General features: G+C 47.2%; 1 protein-coding gene across 6 annotated transcripts in view; it reads right to left on the bottom strand.

Annotated features, from left to right (window-relative positions):
• The window catches only part of REEP1 (receptor accessory protein 1), a 183,959-nt gene that overhangs the window by 46,554 nt on the left and 118,149 nt on the right, over nucleotides 1-19,256 (bottom strand). For all 6 annotated transcript variants that reach the window (XM_068275332.1, XM_068275342.1, XM_068275364.1 and 3 more), the window contains one exon: nucleotides 5,295-5,457. In XM_068275332.1, the coding sequence (XP_068131433.1) occupies nucleotides 5,295-5,457 (163 nt within the window). The remainder of the gene's footprint in view (nucleotides 1-5,294; nucleotides 5,458-19,256) is intronic.

Below are 19,256 nucleotides of genomic sequence, written 5' to 3'. Positions count from 1 at the left end.
AGGGGTGGGGGGGGGTGATCAGGAGTCCCCAGGGGGCAGTTTAGGGAATTAAGAAAAAAATAACATTGACAGATAGTGACAGGGAGTGATTGATGGGTGATTAGGGGGGTGATTGGGTGCAAACAGTGGTCTGGGGGGGCAGGGGGGGTCTGAGGGATGCTGTGGGTGATCAGGGGGCAGGGGGGCAGATCATTGTTTTTGGGTGCAGACTAGGGTGAATGCAGCCTGCCCTGGTGGTCCCTCGGACACTGGGACCACCAGGGCAGGAGGCAGCCTGTATAATACACTTTGTATACATTACAAAGTGTATTATACACTTTGTAGCAGCGATCGCGGGGTTAACAACCCGCCGGCGCTTCCGAAGGACCGGCGGGTTGTCGTCGCGGGTGGGCAGAGCCAGTTGCCGGGGAAGCGTGCTTCATCTATGACGCAATCGCTCCCCCGGCATGCCGAAAGGACGCAACGCCCTTGGGCGTATTGCGGTCCTTTCGGCGTCCACTTTGCCGCCGCCCATCCGCTGTGGGCGGTCGGCAAGTGGTTAACGACAGAATCCTTAGTTTAAGGTTTGCCTGAGGTAAATTGCTTAGTGAATACTAAATGCTTTATCACCATAATGATAACAGTAAAAACAGCGCAGGAGATGAGCTTAGTAAATTGTGGCCATGTAAGCATAAACAAAGAGTACATATTCAAAGGCACAAATTACACCAAAAAGGTATACATCTTATGACTCCTGCTAAGCAGGTCTCCAGGGTATTTACCGCGATATATTATGTGTATAATAAATTAAGCAGCAGCTCAGCTCCCAGGAATATCAGGCAGATGATGCCATGCACACCAGACAAGTGACAAAAGCATGCATTCTCTGTGACAAAGCAAGTGCCAGTCATCATAGAGAATAGAGTCAGCCATCCAACAAACCGCTCACTGTCTACACTGTAATTATTTATTGCTTATGTGTATAGTACTCCATTCAACTGACTCTATTCACATGTATTCTGTGTATTGTGGTGGAATGACACTTCACATAGTGAGCTCATGCACTAAAACCCGGTGACATTCACTGAACTAGAGACCAATAATGATATAATAGTAAGAAGTCAGCGCAGATCAAAGAGGAATGAATACAGTCAATAAAACTTCACCATGGTGATATTCCAACCTCACATGTTCTCGTGGCCAACCATCACCAGAAAAACAGCAGAACTACTGCGCCTGCACAGTATCGTCCTGATCATGGCCGGATTTACCATAAGGCACTATGGGCATGTGCCTACAGGCGCATGATGATGGAAAGGCGGCTCACTCCTCTCCCTGAGCACCTCCCTCCCTCCTTCCTTATGCAGAGTCCTGTTGAGAATATAAATGAGAGGTTACTGGTCCTGCTCTTTCCACCAACGAGATCTCCCTTCAGTCAGGGGCACCTCTAGCTACATAATACTGAGGTTCCTCTAGCTACCCAATACTTGATGGCACCTCTAGCTACTTAAAATTGAGGGTACCTCTGGCTGTCTAAAACTAAGGGGCACCTGTAGCTACCTATGACGGGCTAGGGAAGTAAAGGAGAAGTGACAGCTGGGACAGCCAGCACACTTGCGGTGCGCTTTGGTGGGGGGTTTGTAGGTTCGTGAATGGTGAAGTCTAAGATGCCAGGGCATCTGTGCCTATAGGCTTCTGTGATGTTAATCCGGACCTGGTCCTGATGACGTTGGGGAGACCACGTGACCCCCGCGGTGGAGTGCAGAAGAAGCCGACCCGGAACCTGACTTGGCGAGGTCGGCTGCACCAGCGAAGAAGACCGGGAGCCACTGGAGCTGCGGCGAGGGCACAGGACGGCTGCCACGGGCTGGAGGAAGCCCCAGGTAAGTGGATCTTTTTTCACTTGCTTGGACAATTCCTTTAACCCTTAAGTACACAAGGAAAAAAATCCATGCTCACCAGTGACTTACTATAGTTTTGTGTCAGAAGACACACTTTTTCTGCCCGGGAAAGGGGGGAGGGGGAGTCAGTGCATCTTATGGTCCATATAATACAATCCGGACTGGCGGTGACCGAGACAGTTGTTCCCTGAGCACCGAAGCAGGGTGCCGCTATAACACTAATGCTATAGTGCACTGGGTGTGTGAGGGTAATTCAGGGTTCTGGCAATCGCCGGACCTCAAACTATTTCTCCCTTTGAGTTGCTACGACTACGACAAGGGGGGCAGTATCCAACCCCTCCCCCCCCTCCCCCGCTATGTCTCCTGTAAACCTGCCAGCAAAACGCAACCTCTATTTTTAATGTTATTCCCTTCGCTAATGCCTAACTTTTTAAGAGGCACTGCAATGACATATAGTAGAACGCCATAAATTATTCAGTATACCCAATTTTACATTAATTGTCCTGGCTTCAGCATTAGAAACAATGTCTATATCCATAGTTTGCTGAATATTGTTATGTAACCCCGCCTTCACTGTGCTGTTCAGCCTAGGCTATGATGTCACACAGCCTTCTCCCCCTAGAGCACTCTGGGACACAAGGGGCTTGATTCACAAAAGGGTGCTAACTTACTTAGCACGCCTAAAGCCCTTTAGGACGCGCAAAGGTTTGCACGCTAAGTTAGCTCGCGCAAAGTTTAGGGTGCGTGCAAAACGTTGCACCGGGTGCCCCTAAAATGTCGCACCAGGTGCGCCTGAAATGTCGCTGGGTGCGACGTTTTGGGCTCACCAGGTGCGACGTTTTAGGGGCACCAGGTGCGACTATTAGCGTGCCCCGCACAGCGCTAAACTTTGCGCGCGATTAATAAAAGCTATGGGAGTGCTAACTGCTTAGCACCCTAGTTAGCACGCCCAAAGCTTTTAGGCGTGCTAACTGAGTTAGCACCCTTTTGTGAATCAAGCCCTAGGTGTTGTTTCTGCTTATTTCGGAACACCACAACAAACATTCTGCAGTGATGCATGTAAATCAGGCAGAGGAATATTCTACACTGGGCAATGACTGACCAAATAATTTCTAAAGTAATATTGTAAAAAGTAAGCAATCTTAGTCCCGTTTTATTAAGGTCGCATTTACAGTGCCACGTTGCGGAGCTGCGTTATACAGTCTTATTCCCGCACTGCAATGCTAATCCTATGGGCCATTCGCAGTGCGACGTTGAAAAATGTTGCATTGTGGTAACTCACTGTTTGCAGTGCATTACCTCTAAACGCAGACTTTACCGTCTCATTAAAATGCAATGCCACACTGTGAATATGCCCTCAATGTTATATTCAATAAAGTTCCTCTTTAATTCCACCCATAACACAAATCCCCTTCCAGATCCCTTCCATAAGCCTTCTAGCCATAAGTGATAAGACTAATCTCCCCTATCCTAACCCCCTCCCTCCTGATACGTAACCCCAACTGCTCCTCTAGACTGTCATGTCCATGAGCACAGCCCAGCCTACTTCAATCTGATTTCTATGAAATCACTTGTTTAGTAAATCAAAAGCCATTTTTCCTCCCACAAGTGCCGGATGTAAGTAAAATACAGGAGTAAAAAAAACAAACTGAAAACCCCCCAGAAAATTGTCATTTTTGCTCTCCTTACAAGTGTCTCTTCACCGTACCTTCCATTTAAATGCTCAGTTACAGTATGCATCAGGCAACCATCTTTGCTGTAAATGCATTTTACTCAAAAGTGCTATATTTCTTTAAGCATCTGTTCAACAAAAAGCTAAAACTTTTATACTCTTTAAAGGGAACCTAAACTGAGAGGGATATGGATTTTTCATTTTAAACAATACCAGTTGCCTGGCAGTCCTGCTGATCTGTTTAGCCGCCGTAGTGGCTGAGTCACACACCTGAAACAAGCATGCAGCTAATTCAGTCAGAGCACCTGATCTGCATGCTTGTTCAGGGGCTGTGGCTAAAAGTATTAGAGACACAGGATCAGCAGGCGATTCAGGCAACTGGTAGTATTTTAAAAGGAAAAATCCATATCCTTCTCAGTTTAGGTTCCCTTTATCACTGCCCGGGACCTACTGAGGAATCGCTGCAGCTCTTTGAAATTGTGGAAGCGATTTGTGCAGCGCCATTGCCACTGCGGTTCCTGTTGGAATACATTTTATTATAACTACCCAATGTCCTTAGCCCCGCCCACTAGCAGAAGAATTCATAGATTCTTCTCTAGCCTAGTTCTAATGATAGAAGCTTTTGTGACCGAGGGGGCGGGGCTACAGACGGAAGCCGGACATCAAAACACCCGATGAGTATATGAAACTTTACTAAAAAAAAGGATTTTTTGCAGGCCTGCAATTCGCAATCGCTCTAGTGGGCTCCACTCGATACACTTTCATTGGCAAAGCACTTTTAGGAATCGCCGACGATCTGTGTGAAAACGCCACAAAAAGCACTCAATTGGGTCCCGGGCCTTAAAGAGGAACTCCAGTGAAAATAATGTAATAAAAAAAGTGCTTCATTTTTACAATAATTATGTACAAATGATTTAGTCAGTGTTTGCCCAATGTAAAATCTTTTAAATCCCTGATTCACATTCTGACATTTATCACATGGTGACATTTTTACTGCTGGCAGGTGATGTTCCTGCTGCATGCTTTTTTTGGCAGTTGGAAACAGCTGTAAACAGCTATTTCCCACAAGGCAACAAGGTTCACAGACAGGAAACTGCCAGGAGTACCACGGTCCTCAGAGTTTCTTGTGGGAGGGGTTTCATCACAATATCAGTCATACAGCGCCCCCTGATGGTCTGTTTGTGAAAAGGAATAGTTTTCTCATGTAAAAGGAGGTATCAGCTACTGATTGGGATAAAGTTCAATTCTTGGTCGGAGTTTCTCTTTAAGCAAGTACAAAATTACATTTTTCTACATTCAAGTGAATTATTTTACAAAATAGCGGCCATCTTTGCTTTACGGTTTATCTCTGCAATGTCTAGTGATATAGCTGATATGATGCTTTGTCAAAGCGGTTCAACTAACATCATATCTTTTTGTCAGTCTTTGCAATTTATACAGAATTAGAATTGGAAATTCCTCTACATACTGTGTGATATGTAGGCATGCTTACAGTGCAGATTTCCTTATCATGCAATTTTCCTCCTTCGTTCGTCAGTCTGTGGCCTAATGGCCCTCAGCTAAGAGAAGCAATTATCGGTAAACTAAAGTGTGTGTTGTGTGGCATAAACTTGTGCATAGTAAAAAAAAAAAAAATGGAGGTTTGTGAATCTAGTGTGACCACAGTGACAACACGTGAGACATTGATAGGTGACAGGGTGACATGGTGGACGAGCACACGGCCATATGATATCTCCACCTACCTGAAGGCTCACTGCCTTGCGTTGAGCTCCGAGATAACTTGGACTTGGTGGTCTTGCTCGTTGCTCGCACTGTGACAGGAGAAGGTGAGGGGCTTTCACCACGAATGCTCGACAAGTCCTGCATACTGAAACTCCTCAGTCTTTCTGACAGCGCCCCCTGTCCCTGCGAGAAGGGAAAACATTATTTAGGTAGCTCTCACTCATTTCATGCAAGAAAAAGATTTGCTATCATTTCAGCTCTGAGCAGGTATACACACTTTGGTCAAGATTATATTGGTGTCATGTCTACAGCTCCTGAAGAAGCATGTGATCAGTTTGGTCAGGTGATAGATATGCAAGTCTCTGATTCGCTGGTCATGATCATGTGCTAAAGCGGAATGTGATCACAGCAAATCAGAGCTTTGAAAATCTATCAGCTAATCCAATAAATCACATGCTTCTCCATGAGTTCTCCTAGACATGACCATCGCTAGTCAAGAATCTGTATAGCTGTAATAACACACAGTCACTATTAATAATAGAGTTTTACGTTTAATTAGTTTTACATCTTATGCCTCTAGATCAGTATTTCTCAACATTGAATTGGTATGTAGCCCTTTTTGTAAGAATGCGTTTACCAATTACCCCCTGGTATGGTAAAGAATTTGTAAGGTACCCCTTGGCAGAGATATAATTAATAGTAGTAGGTTGTGATTGTTTCTAAACAGTTTCCCAGCATTTATTATTGCTTTTAATTAGTTACAATACTAATGTGGTTTCCCTACTTAGGATTTATGATTGTCTAAAACTCTAAATTTGTTATACTAAATAACCTGTACCAAGTCAAAGTAAACCCTGGACCTATCGCGTATCACATGTTGAGAACCTAGGCTCTAGAATGCTTGGTTTGTGTTTTCAGCTAGAGTGTAGCATCAGCAAAACTTTTTATTTCAGTTTTTGGAGAGTGTGAAGTGGGGTGATTTATCACTACTCTCTGCTTTTATGTGCGTGTAACACATGACCTTGCAGCGTTCAACTTCGCTATGCTACTACTATTCTACCCACCCCCAAACCAATACCCATAGCTGCAGGCCGAACCCAGATCATTCCAACATTACCCCTTAACATATTCTAACTAATACAGACACTACTATCATTGACGTTGGAACGATACAACTTTATTGTAACCGGCCACAGCTGTAATGCCATTTTTATTAATTTCAACCAATAAAACATCAAGAATTAAAACAGATACATATCTCAATTTACATATATAACATGTGCAGAAAAAACATCCAATAGACAAACATCAAATAACAACAAAGTGCATTAAATCTTCATCCCTTTGCTAGCCAAGGAAAAGGGGGGCTTGCCACCACACCATTTCCATGCAGCCAACAGCCCCCAGCCGCGAACCTTGGGCTTGGGGGTTCTCTGAGCTTACATGCGTCACCATGACAAGTAACCAGCCAACCTTGTCTTATTCAACCCAGCGTAGCCCCCTCTATCCAACTGACTCCACCACCCCTAGCAAAGGGACCGCCAAGCTGTGACAACCTGTAACGACAAACTTAAAGAGACACTGAAGCGAGAATAATTCTTGCTTCAGAGCTCATACGTCGCTATCCCGCGGCTAAACGGGGGTCCCTTCACCCCCAACCCCCCCCCCCCCCCCCCCCCGCAAAATCAATGACCAAATTGGTCGTAGATTTTGCTGCTTCTAGAGGCAGGGATAATGGCTGCAGCCCTGCCTCTAGTCGCGTCTATCAGCGGCGCATCGCCCCCTCTCCCCCGCACCTCTCAGCGAAGGAAGACTGAGAGGGGCGAGGGAGAGGCGGAGATACGCGCTGACAGACGCGCGTGGGGCAGGGCTGCGGCGGTTAGCCATGCCTCAATCCGGAAGAGATCCCTGGCTGCACGGAGGAGATTTTGGGGGGTAAGGGACCCCCGTTTAGCGGCGCGATAGCGGCGTTTTAGCAGGGGCACACATGCCCCTGCTAAGTATGAGCTCTGATGCGAGATTTATTCTCGCTTCAGAGTCTCTTTAAAGACAGTTAGCTGAACCCCAAAAAAACCCCTATCTAACCCCCCGAGAACGCGTGTACCCACCCCCCTCTGGCGCCATGGCTACCGGCAGCTGACTAACAAAATAAAAAACACCCCCACCCCCCAAAACAAAAACAAAAAAGGAAACTCCTGCATAAAAGGGGCGGGAGGGTGGGACGTTCACTCTCGCTGGAAACTCAGAGGTAAATGCCGTTACCTCATTCCCTCCCCTTCCTGATCCTGCTACTCCACTCCCCTCCCCCGGCTATACTCAAACCCACCAATCCCTGACCTCCTAACAACGCAGGTTCGTGGAACCAGCAGAGGTCATGGAGTTGCTACTTAAAGAAGTAGCACACCTCTTTATTTTGAATGGATTATGCACAATAAAAAGGGGAATACCTGTTGCGGCTGTGCACAGAGCTTCATATCCCCTCCTTTCAAAATGTTGGAGTTTCCTCGGATTCAGAATGTAGCATGTCTGACCATCTCTAATGGTAACATTTCTACTGCCAATAGATCAGGTTTCATAGATTTCCTTTAAAGCAAACTTGTGAGTTGAAAAAAAGAGAAAGTCGGATACCTCTGTAGAGGCTTCCAATGTCCTCCTTCAGACCACTATTTCTCACTCGGACCCTCTGAAACTTTGCTGCAGAGCTCCCCGCCATGCACAGAACTACTCATGCATGGAGGAAAATGATATGCCTGAGCAGCTCCAATGCAGGGGCATAACTACTAATCATGCCTCCCCCCCCCCCCAGCAAAACTCTGGCCTCCCCCTGGTCACCCTCACAGTCTGGGGGCCTGCTTTACAAGGGTCATAAAACAAGTATGGCCATAAGGATCTTCACACCCATAACAGTGTAGCCACAGAAACGCCTGATCTGGAGTACTGGAGGAAGGGAAGGTTAGTAGCTGGGTCCCCCCATACATTTCGGCCTCCTGCAGCCGCAGGGGTTGTTACCCTGGCTCCATGCTACAATGCATGTGGATCTGTCTTGTACCTGCACAGTGCAGCCCACTCGTTCACGGACAGGAGAGCAGATGTGCAAACCTCTTTAACACGCCCTTGTTTGGGGAGGGGGGGGGGGGGGGGTTCAGGGGATCCCAGCGCTGGAACTGAAAAGTGAATGAGGATGGGAAAAGCTTCTGGATTATTCGGAGGCTTCCCTCTACTAAGGTGAGTAGCTATCTTTTGCCCTTTTTAAAGAGACTCCGTAACAAAAATTGCATCCTGTTTTTTATCATCCGACAAGTTCCAAAAGCTATTCTAATGTGTTCTGCCTTACTGCAGCACTTTGTACTATCACAGTCTCTGTAATAAATCAACTTATCTCTCTCTTGTCAGACTTGTCAGCCTGTGTCTGGAAGGCTGCCAAGTTCTTCAATGTTGTGGTTCTGCTATGCACGCCCCCCTCCAGGCCCCTCTATACACACTGCCTGTGTGTTATTTAGGATTAGAGCAGCTTCTCTCTTCTCTCTTATCTTTTACAAGCTGGATAAATCGTCCTCTGAGCTGGCTGGGCTTTCACATACTGAAGAATTACAGACAAGGGCAAAGCTGTTTGCAGGAAGAAACGAGCAGCCTGAAACTTCAGTGCATGAGAGCAGAAGGGGGAAAGAAACACACAAATGATCTCTTGAGATTCAAAAGGAAGGCTGTATACAGCCTGCTTGTGTATGGATGTATTTTCTATGTGTGGACATACTGTACATCAACCTACTTCCTGTTTTGGTGGCCATTTTGTTTGTTTATAAACAAACTTTTTAAAACTGTTTTTAACCACTTTTAATGCGGCGGGGAGCGGCGAAATTGTGACAGAGGGTAATAGGAGATGTCCCCTAACGCACTGGTATGTTTACTTTTGTGTGATTTTAACAATACAGATTCTCTTTAAGGTCACAGGTACCCTTTAAATGAAAATTGAAGCCAGAGGAATGTAGAGGGTGCCATATTTATTTTCTGTTAAACAATACCAGTTGCCTGGCAGTCCTGCTGGGCTATTTGGCTGCAGAAGTGTCTGAATCACATCAGAAACACCTGATCTGCTACATGCTTGTTCAGGGTCTATGGCTAAAAGTATTAAAGGCAGAGGATTAGCAGGATAGCCAGGCAACTGGTATTGCTTAAAAGGAAATAAATATGGCAGCTTCCCTATCTCTCTCACTTCAGTTGTCCATTAGGTTATCATTTATATTTAACTCTCCCTTCAGAGCTGCAAAAGGTTATGCTGCCAGGCTTAATTGCTGGGCTTGACCAAGTTATACAGTCGGCCCTCATCCATCTCTTAGCTGAAGTCAAAGCATGTCATTAGGAAATAAAAAGCAGATGTTAGATTTGGATCTAAAAAGGAAAACGGAGGATCTGCAGACATGAGTGCGCATTACTGCTCTGGCAGAGTCATCAATCTGCCCCATCGGCTGGCCAAGTTCTCTGCCGCTTATGAATGAAGTTACAGCAGGCCTTGTCTTTAGAAACTTGCCATAACCAGGGAGTCTGTGCGGCCCTGAGAAACGAATGACGATCTGGTAGTTACTTTACTAGGTTAGAAGGTGTCACTTTCTGCTTTTGGATATATTATATGCACAGGCCATACATTAATGAGCACTCAGTCTATGCTTAAAGTGGACCTGAACTCTTGCACAGGACAGAAGGAAAATGTAGAGAAATGCACCCTGTATCTATTCCCCCCTTATATGTGACTAATCACAACTGCAATCTGATCTCTCAGCTTTGTCAGCTAACTGCCTCGGCAGAGCAGCTAATTTGTAAACGCAGGATGTTAACCCTATGTCTGCTTCCTTGAAAGAGGGAATTAGACACACTGCAGATTTACTGTAGGATTTGTATCAACTGTAACAAAGAAATGTTTTTATTATTCTGTTCTGAGTTCAGGTCCACTTTAAAGTGGAAACCCCAAAAGATTTTGGGGGAAAAAAATATCTCAAACATGAACCTTCCTCTCGCCAATCCCTATACTAATCATTGTTACTGACCAGGATAGCTCAAAACCAACCCTTCCCCCAACTTGTTAAACACCAGCGGGCAGGTGAGAGTGGCCATATCTTACATCCCCGTCTCACCTACTTGACTAACCTCTGCTCCAAGCAGTGCTAGTGTATGGTCAGGTGGGTAGGTGGGAGTGGCTATAGCAAGATACTAAGTTCATGCTCATATCCATAATAGGAACACTTAAAGGGTACATGAACTGACATGTAATATAGCGGCCCATATTCAATTAACCTTGTCTCTTAAAGGTGCCCATACATCTAGTGATGATGGGCAGGTTCAACCAAGAGACAGATCTCTCTCTAAACGAATCTGGTCAGAGAGAGATCTGTCAGCTGCAGATACACCGCAGGCCGATTCCTTATCAATTTCAGCATGAACTGTATATGCAGACAGAGTCGCCAACAGAATAAAATTTACTAAAAATGCTAAAATGAGAGGAGGCAGCGGTGGACTTACCTCCTCCAAGCAGACACACAAAGAGACTGTTGTATATTTTTAAAACAACAAGGATTTATGTGTATACTCCAATAAGTGCAACGCGTTTCGCAGGCATCGTCTGCTTCATCAGGCAATAAAAAATGGAGCATGTACTCATACAGGTCTGGTGATAAGCTCAGCGTCGTTGTATTCACAGCGACACTGTATTCCCGCATTGGTGCCCTATATGACTACCCGCGTATAGCACATGGGGCACGTGTGTGATGTCACACATCCCCCACATGCAATATACTGGTAGTCATGTGGGGCGCCAACGCAGGAATACAGTGTAGGTACTTGGGGACGGCTTGATAGGTATAAATGTATGGACGCTGGGGGGGGGGGCAGTGTCACAAGGCCAATTCCTGAAAGACTTCATGCTGAAATCGATCGGGAATCGGCCTGCGGTGTATGGGCAGCCAACAGATCAGATTCCTTTAGAGCAGGGGTCTCCAAACTTTTTGGGTCGAGGGCCGGGTCAACATACTTCAGACTGCCGGGGGACTGGAGTGTACATGAAATGATGTAGAAGTCTTTGCAGGCCAGACAGTGAAGCATACCCAATTGGATTGGAAACCAGCGAATTACTGCTTTCTGGCTTCCATGTGGATGGGTGGTGCCAGGTGCCAGCACTGCTATTCTATATGCAGACCACCAATATTTAAAGATGTAGCTGACTGCACCTTTAAGTAATACATTTTGTGTGAGGGGGGCCAGTAAAAAAGCCTCAAGGGGCCACATTTGGCCCATGGGCCTTAGTATGAGGAACACTGCTTTAAAGAGAGTTCTGTCTCTTGGTTGAACTTGCCCAGGGGGCGTTCCTTCAGGGTTTTCAGAGCTGCCATTGGGCAGCTCTCTCTCCCTGGCCGCACCCCCTGTTGCTCCCCCACCTCCCTGCACGCTGAATGAGAGAATGAATCTCTCATTGCAGCGTCCTGACCTATAGGTCACACAAGTGACAGTGGGCCGGTGCGGCCCACAGAAGTGGCGATTTTTTTTCTGCTACCTGATCCGCTCAGCCCCCCGGATAAGGTAGCCTATTTTTTTTTTTTTAATTTGTTTGAGCCCACCTCAGGCTCTCTTTAACACCTCGCGTGCTGCCGGAGTAACCCCAGGCCACAATCGAGTAACTGGCGGTGCTCCCCTGGTGTTAGGGCCAGTAAAATTGCCGTGTGCTTCCAGCACACAGCAAAATTACCAGCCTTTTGTGTGTCAGGCCCATGATGAGATAACCATCTTTATCTACAGTGCCAAGCATACATATTACTTTAAGAACAACAAGAGTTTGCTTTCTTAAAACAGAAAGAATGTGCGATAATTCAGGTTGGAGTGAGCTTGAGATGTCTCCCAGTGCATCACTGCTAAATATATGCAAATTAACCATTGTTCCCCTTAGAAGCTAAACACACCTCCAGAACCAATTAAATGCAATGATGTGTCAGTTTGTAAATTTGTACAGAGCCAGAATAATCCAACATGCATACAGACTGTTTCAGATTGTTTGATCCTTATCAGTGCATGGCATGGATTAATTTGGCTCTATGGAGTAGGGCTTGTAACACCGAGAGGGACATACTACCCAGCAAGCTCATGGTGAACCAGAACTCATTGGAGTGTGTGATGGTTAATTTGCATATATTCAGCAGTGATGCACTGGGAGACATCTCAAGCTCACTCCAATCTGAATTATCGCACATTCTTTCTGTTTTAAGAAAGCAAACTCTTGTTCTCCTTAGTATTTTAGTAAGGGAGCTTTTAGGACCATTGTAGCCCTCACACACTCCAATGAGTTCTGGTTCACCATGAGCTTGCTGGTTAGTCTGTACTTTAAGAATATAAGTGTGAAAATGACACTTTCCCTCTAGTTGGACTATATCGTAGTAATTAGTTTTGCAAACTCCCACACAGACATACTGTACAGCAGATGATCAGAAGAAGTCAATTCAGGATACAGCTACTGTCCTTACAAGTCAGGCATTATTTCACAAAACATGCACGACTGTGTGTAGTCACTAGAGTTGGGCCGAACCTCCGATTTTAGGTTCGCGAACCGGGTTCGCGAACTTTCGCGGAAGGTTCGGTTCGCGTTAAAGTTCGCGAACCGCAATAGACTTCAATGGGGATGCGAACTTTGAAAAAAAAAAAAATTATGCTGGCCACAAAAGTGATGGAAAAGATGTTTCAAGGGGTCTAACACCTGGAGGGGGGCATGGCGGAGTGGGATAGATGCCAAAAGTCCCCGGGAAAAATCTGGATTTGACGCAAAGCAGCGTTTTAAGGGCAGAAATCACATTGAATGCTAAATGACAGGCCTAAAGTGCTTTAAAACATCTTGCATGTGTATACATCAATCAGGTAGTGTAATTAAGGTACTGCTTCACACTGACACACCAAACTGTTCACTGAACAGAACAGGTATGCAGTGGCGGGTTCACTGAACAGGTATGCAGTGGCAGGATCAATGAACAGGTATGCACTGGCAGGATCACTGAACAGGTATGCAGTGGCAGGATCAATGAACAGGTATGCACTGGCAGGATCACTGAACAGGTATGCAGTGGCAGGATCAATGAACAGGTATGCACTGGCAGGATCACTGAACAGGTATGCAGTGGCAGGATCAATGAACAGGTATGCACTGGCAGGATCACTGAACAGGTATGCAGTGGCAGGATCAATGAACAGGTATGCACTGGCAGGATCACTGAACAGGTATGCAGTGGCAGGATCAATGAACAGGTATGCACTGGCAGGATCACTGAACAGGTATGCAGTGGCAGGATCAATGAACAGGTATGCACTGGCAGGATCACTGAACAGGTATGCAGTGGCAGGATCAATGAACAGGTATGCACTGGCAGGATCACTGAACAGGTATGCAGTGGCAGGATCAATGAACAGGTATGCACTGGCAGGATCACTGAACAGGTATGCAGTGGCAGGATCAATGAACAGGTATGCACTGGCAGGATCACTGAACAGGTATGCAGTGGCAGGATCAATGAACAGGTATGCACTGGCAGGATCACTGAACAGGTATGCAGTGGCAGGATCAATGAACAGGTATGCAGTGGCAGGATCACAGTACAGGTATGCAGTGGGCTGAGGGCTCACTGAACAGAACAGGTATGCAGCCAGGAAGAAGTTAAGCCTAACTAATCTTTCCCTATGAGAGACTGCAGCAGCTCGCCCTACTCTCACTAATGCAGGCACACGAGTGGCCATAACGGCCGCCGCTGCCTGCCTTATATAAGGGGGGGTGGGGCTCCAGGGGCTAGTGTAGCCTAATTGGCTACACTGGGCCTGCTGACTGTGATGTAGAGGGTCAAAGTTGACCCTCAGGTGCATTATGGGGCGAACCGATTTTTTGCGAACTTTTGCCGCAAAACGTTCGCGTGCGACACCCGCACGCGAACCACCTAAGTTCGCGCGAACCACGTTCGCCGGCGAACCGTTCGGCCCAACTCTAGTAGTCACATATGCCAATAAGGAGGCTCGTCTGCATTTATATATGCCCTAGCACTAGCCCTATAACATGCATAATGCCTGCAAGTAAGCATGTTATGCATCAAGTTTTTAAAAGACCAAAGCCACTTCCACAGCTGGATTTGTACCTGTTAACGTCCATGGCCCACTATCACTAGCCTCCCCCGACCTACAGCATCCTGCCCCCCCCCCCGCCCCATACATACACACACTTCTTCCATAGCAGACATACAGTTCTCACTGTTGAATTCCAATAAACTGTCATAAAAAGGAACTGACACTCACATATGAAATGCAACATTGACTTACACATATGAAAAGCGGTTATGACCCCCACATATGAAAAGCAGCAGAAGTGGCAAAATGACACAGGAACCCTGAAAGGTTCTGGCACTATCCCGTTTGAGAAACAATGGATAAGATGATGACAGGGATTAGATTTTAGGCTCCTATGAGGGCAGTTAATGACGACATCATGGCAGGGATTAGAAAGTAAGCTACTATGAGAACAGTTGGAGGCACAATGGCAGGAATTAGATTGTAAGCTCCTCTGAAGTGGCAAAAATGGCAGGGGCTCGAATGAAAGATCCTCTGAGGGCAGTTAGTGACATGATGGCAGGGACCCGATTGTAATATCCTCAGAGGGCAGTTAGTGACATGACATGTTAGGGGTTAGATTTTAGGCTCCTAAGAGGGCATGTAATGATATGACAGCAGGGGTTAGATTGTAAGCTCCTATGAGGGCAGTTAGTGGCACGATGGCAGGAATTAGACCCTTGAGGGATATGGCGGCTGCTACATCCGGCACAGGTGAGCTCCTCTGAAGTGGCGCAATGGCAGGGATTTACCTCTGTCCCAGAGGTGAATGGGGGTGTGGTGCGCATGAGGACTGCTGCCCATACATGCCTGCTCTCCCCGTTTCTGCATAATCATTCGCTTTGGGTATCCTTTAAATGCCACCCTCAGTCTCTCTCCTCTGTCCTGCTGCAGCCAAGCCCCTGGCCTCAGTCAGAACCATGCACCGTGCAGCTCAGCATGCACTGCATTGGCTTACTTCATTGCACTTTCATAGTCGGCTGCGCTGGCATCCCACACACAGATCTGCGCTGCTGTCTCCTAGCTCGCACAGACCGGGCCTCCCTCTGCAGGTTAGTGTTATATTTAGCGTCGGATATTTGACTTCTCAAGCAACCGGCAAGCATACATATCCGGTGTCAGGCAATACTCACCTGTGCCGGATGAGTGAGACTCTACTGTAGCAGCCACCATATCCCTCAGGGGGTTGGGACTCACTAGGAGCTCTTTAACCCTTGCCGATCGCCGCAATTGGCAAAACGCCATGCTAGCAGTCCCACTGGCACAGCAATCACAAAACGCTGCTTGCGACATTATGGGAGCGATTGCATCACAGGCTACAGTAGCCAAATTGCAACCGCTCCGGGAATCACCATGAAATCCCGCCACTTCCTATTTAGCAAATCATGGGCGCTTTGTGATTGCCGCAAAGCCCTCGTAGTGGATCTCAATGCTTCTTTACAAATACTAAGCTTTCTGACAGGTCCACTTTAATAAGGATTCAGTGGAAAGCTACATGAGGGTGGTGTTGTCTGTGTACTGAGCAGCAGGTGTGGGTGTTGGGAGTACAGAATCTGGGTGCAGCACACAGAGCAGTTACAGATGTTCAGGGAAGATGCAGGAAGTATGAGACGGAGCCTCTGCGCTGCTGATATAACTAGGCTACTGGAGAAAATGATGCCAGATGAAAGAGTGTTCCAGCATTGCTATTAATGTACCGCAGTGTCTGATCACAAGGCTTCTGCTGAATAAACAAACGGGTGCAGCAGTGCACTAAAACACGAGTCTCTCAATGTAAGCGCTGTGAAAACAAGCCTTGGGTGTTTAATACATTCCTTCAATAGCTGCAAGTGGATGCACAGAATGTGTCCATGCAGGCCTCTGTTCCTCATGTAGCCAACCTAGGCATTTGCCTAAAGCACTCCTATATTGGGACAGCAGGGACCTTGTTTGCGATAACAGGATCCAGAGTATTTTATCATTTCACTTCACTTATACACTACTTTTTCCTTTTTAACATATCCGCTGTCTGTTTTCCGGAAGAACTCCTGTCAAGAAGCTTTAAAGGGACCCTGAGCAGAGGTAAGAAAAGGAAGCCTGGGCTTCCTCCAGCCTCCCGTAGCCCTCGAGGTCCCTCGGAGTCCTCTGGGTCCAGGGGCGTAACCAGAAGTCTCCGGCCCCCCCCCCTGCAAAAATTTGAGTGCCCCCGGGGCCTGCTCATGGCAGTTTTGCTGGGGGGGGGGGGGGGGCAGGAGGGGTCGCAGCATGAGGGGAGAGCTTTGCACATCAGCGGGGAGGGGGGACAGTCTCACCTCAGGCTCTCCCCTCTGCGCTCCCCTCCTGCATCTATCTAAGGCCCGGTTCACATTAGCGTTGTTTTACGGAACCAGACATACGGATCAGGCCAGCTGGATCCGGTGAAAACGGTCATTTTTACAGCCAGTGTGTTGTAAAACGTCCGTTTTCATTGGTTCCTATATGCTGCAATACTTTCCGGTTCCGTTGTGCTGAGCGAAATGGTCCGGAAAATTGGGTCCTGCAGCATTTTTTTGTCCATTCAGCGGAACGGCCCACAGATCCGTACGGCCGGTTCCGTTGGCAAACGCAAATGTGAACCGGGCCTAAGTGGCAGCAGCGGCGGCGGTGGCAGCTATAAATACTTCCATTCACCACCGGAGGTCTCAGATCTGCAAGGGCTTCACATTACTTCCTGTTTTAACAGGAAGTAATGTGAAGCCCTTGCAGATCGGAGACCTCCGTGGTGAATGGAGGTAATTATAGCTGCTGCCTCCGACGCTGCTGCCACTTAGTTAGATGCAGGAGCGGGGCGCAGAGGGGAGAGCCCGAGGTGAGGGAGAGGGGGACTGTCCCCCCTCCCCGCTGATGTGCAGACTTGGGAAGGAGACTTGGGTTGAAGTTGCGTATGCGTGGCCCGTCCAGGCATCTGGCACATCATTGCCCCCATTGCCGTAAGTGTCCTGCACATGCGCAGTTCAGTCTTTTGGGTACCGCGCATGCTCAAGACCCTTATGTCGACAGGTGTGGTGACGCGCCGGGTGCCTGGAGGGGCCACGCATGCGCGACTTTGGCCGAAGGCATGCACCTGCTGGAGCAACACGGACGGAACCCAAAGGACGCTGAGGGACCTCACAGGCAACGGGAGGCCGAAGGAAATCCAGATTTCCTTTTTTTACCTCTGCTCAGGACCCCTTTAAAGCTAAAAAATAATGCTAATAAAAAAATTGTTTCCTTCTTACGTCAGTACGTGTTTGCTTCCTTTAGAGCAGTGGTCCTCAAACTAAGGCCTGCAGGAAGAATGCAGCCCCATGAGGCTTTTTCATCGGCCCCCCACTCACAAAATGTGTTACTTATAGATGTAAAAAAGGGGTAAAGAGGCACCCAAGGTGAATAAAATACATTAAAAGCAACTAAAATATAAATAAACGAGGTGGCTTACCTCAATGATGACACACCCATATAGGAATGGATATTTATTAGTAAAAAAAAAAGCACAGGCAGCGTGTTTTGTGGGAACTCGCCCACTTCCTCAGGCCAAATAAAGTGCCACTAAATGCCGGTAGCCGGATTCAAGGCGCCTCTAGCTAGAGGTGCCTTAAATCCAGAGGCGCCTTGAATCCGGCTACCGGCATTTAGTGGCACTTTATTTGGCCTGAGGAAGTGGGCGAGTTCCCACGAAACGCGTTGCCTGTGCTTTTTTACTAATAAATATCCATTCCTATATGGGTGTGTCATCATTGAGGTAAGCCACCTCATTTATTTATATTTTAGTTGCTTTTAATGTACTTTATTCACCTTGGGCGCCTCTTTACCCCTTTTTTTACTGTGTCTCACCACATCCGTGGGGTGCTCCTACACCTGACCACTGGTGGTCTTTGACACTACCTAGTTTGCCAGTGTGTAAGAGTTTTTTCAAGAGAACGACCTTCGCCAGGCCTCCTGGTACCCCGAGTGGAGTCGGGTTTGTGCATCTCCACCTACCTGCAGTGGTCAGTTGCCCTTCTGCAACCCGCCTTTGTGAGTATTATTTCAACCCCATTTAATTTAATCATCAATCTCTGTGACGTACTGCACTATCTGGGCTCCCGTTGTCTCTGTGTTTCTTTCTATAGGGTGCACATGCTCACCCTCAACCTTCTTGTACTTATAGATGTAGTCCACTGCATCTTTAAATATTGGTGTCTCGCAGATAGAATAGCAGTGCTGGCACCATCAATCCACAGGGAAGCCAGCGAGCAGTCATTTGCTGGCTTCCAATTTAATTCTGCATCAGGTGACAATGCTGTCCACTTGAACAACAGGTTGCTCCCTCAGTATGCCTCACTGTCTGGCGAAAAAGTTTTTTACTATCAGCAGATGTTATATTGGGGGCATAATATCTGCTTTGGTTAAATGGGAGATAAAAGGGCTGCACGTGTAAACAGGTAATAGTTTACACTACCTAGGTTCAATGTAATGTTTTCTACATCATATCATGTGTACTCCGGCCCCCCATTAGTTTTAAGTATGTTGACCTGGCCCTTGACGGAGAAAGTTTGGGGACCCCTGCTTTAGAGGGTTCCCCCAATCCTCTAGGACTTTTCCGCCACTGGCCGCGACCCTCTTCTGCTTCGTGACTGCGCTCCCCTTCATGTATGGGCGCAGCCACACTGTACAGGCGCATGGACAGCCACACCTGCGCAGTAGCAAAGAGTCACTCATGCACGGAGTGAAAAGTCATGCACAAGCGGCTCCACACTACTGTGCAGGCCGTATTCTGTGCATGAGCAGTGCGGCCACTTTCATACACAGAGGGGAGTGCTTCAGCGAGCAATGTTCTATGTTAATGCTAAAGATTGTAGAGGGTCCCAGAGCTGCGCAGGAGGGGC

This window comes from Hyperolius riggenbachi, chromosome 1 (genome assembly GCF_040937935.1).
Source record: "Hyperolius riggenbachi isolate aHypRig1 chromosome 1, aHypRig1.pri, whole genome shotgun sequence".
Lineage (NCBI taxonomy): Eukaryota > Metazoa > Chordata > Amphibia > Anura > Hyperoliidae > Hyperolius > Hyperolius riggenbachi.
Note: the sequence above shows the minus strand (reverse complement) of the source record. Positions and strands in the feature narration are given on the sequence as shown.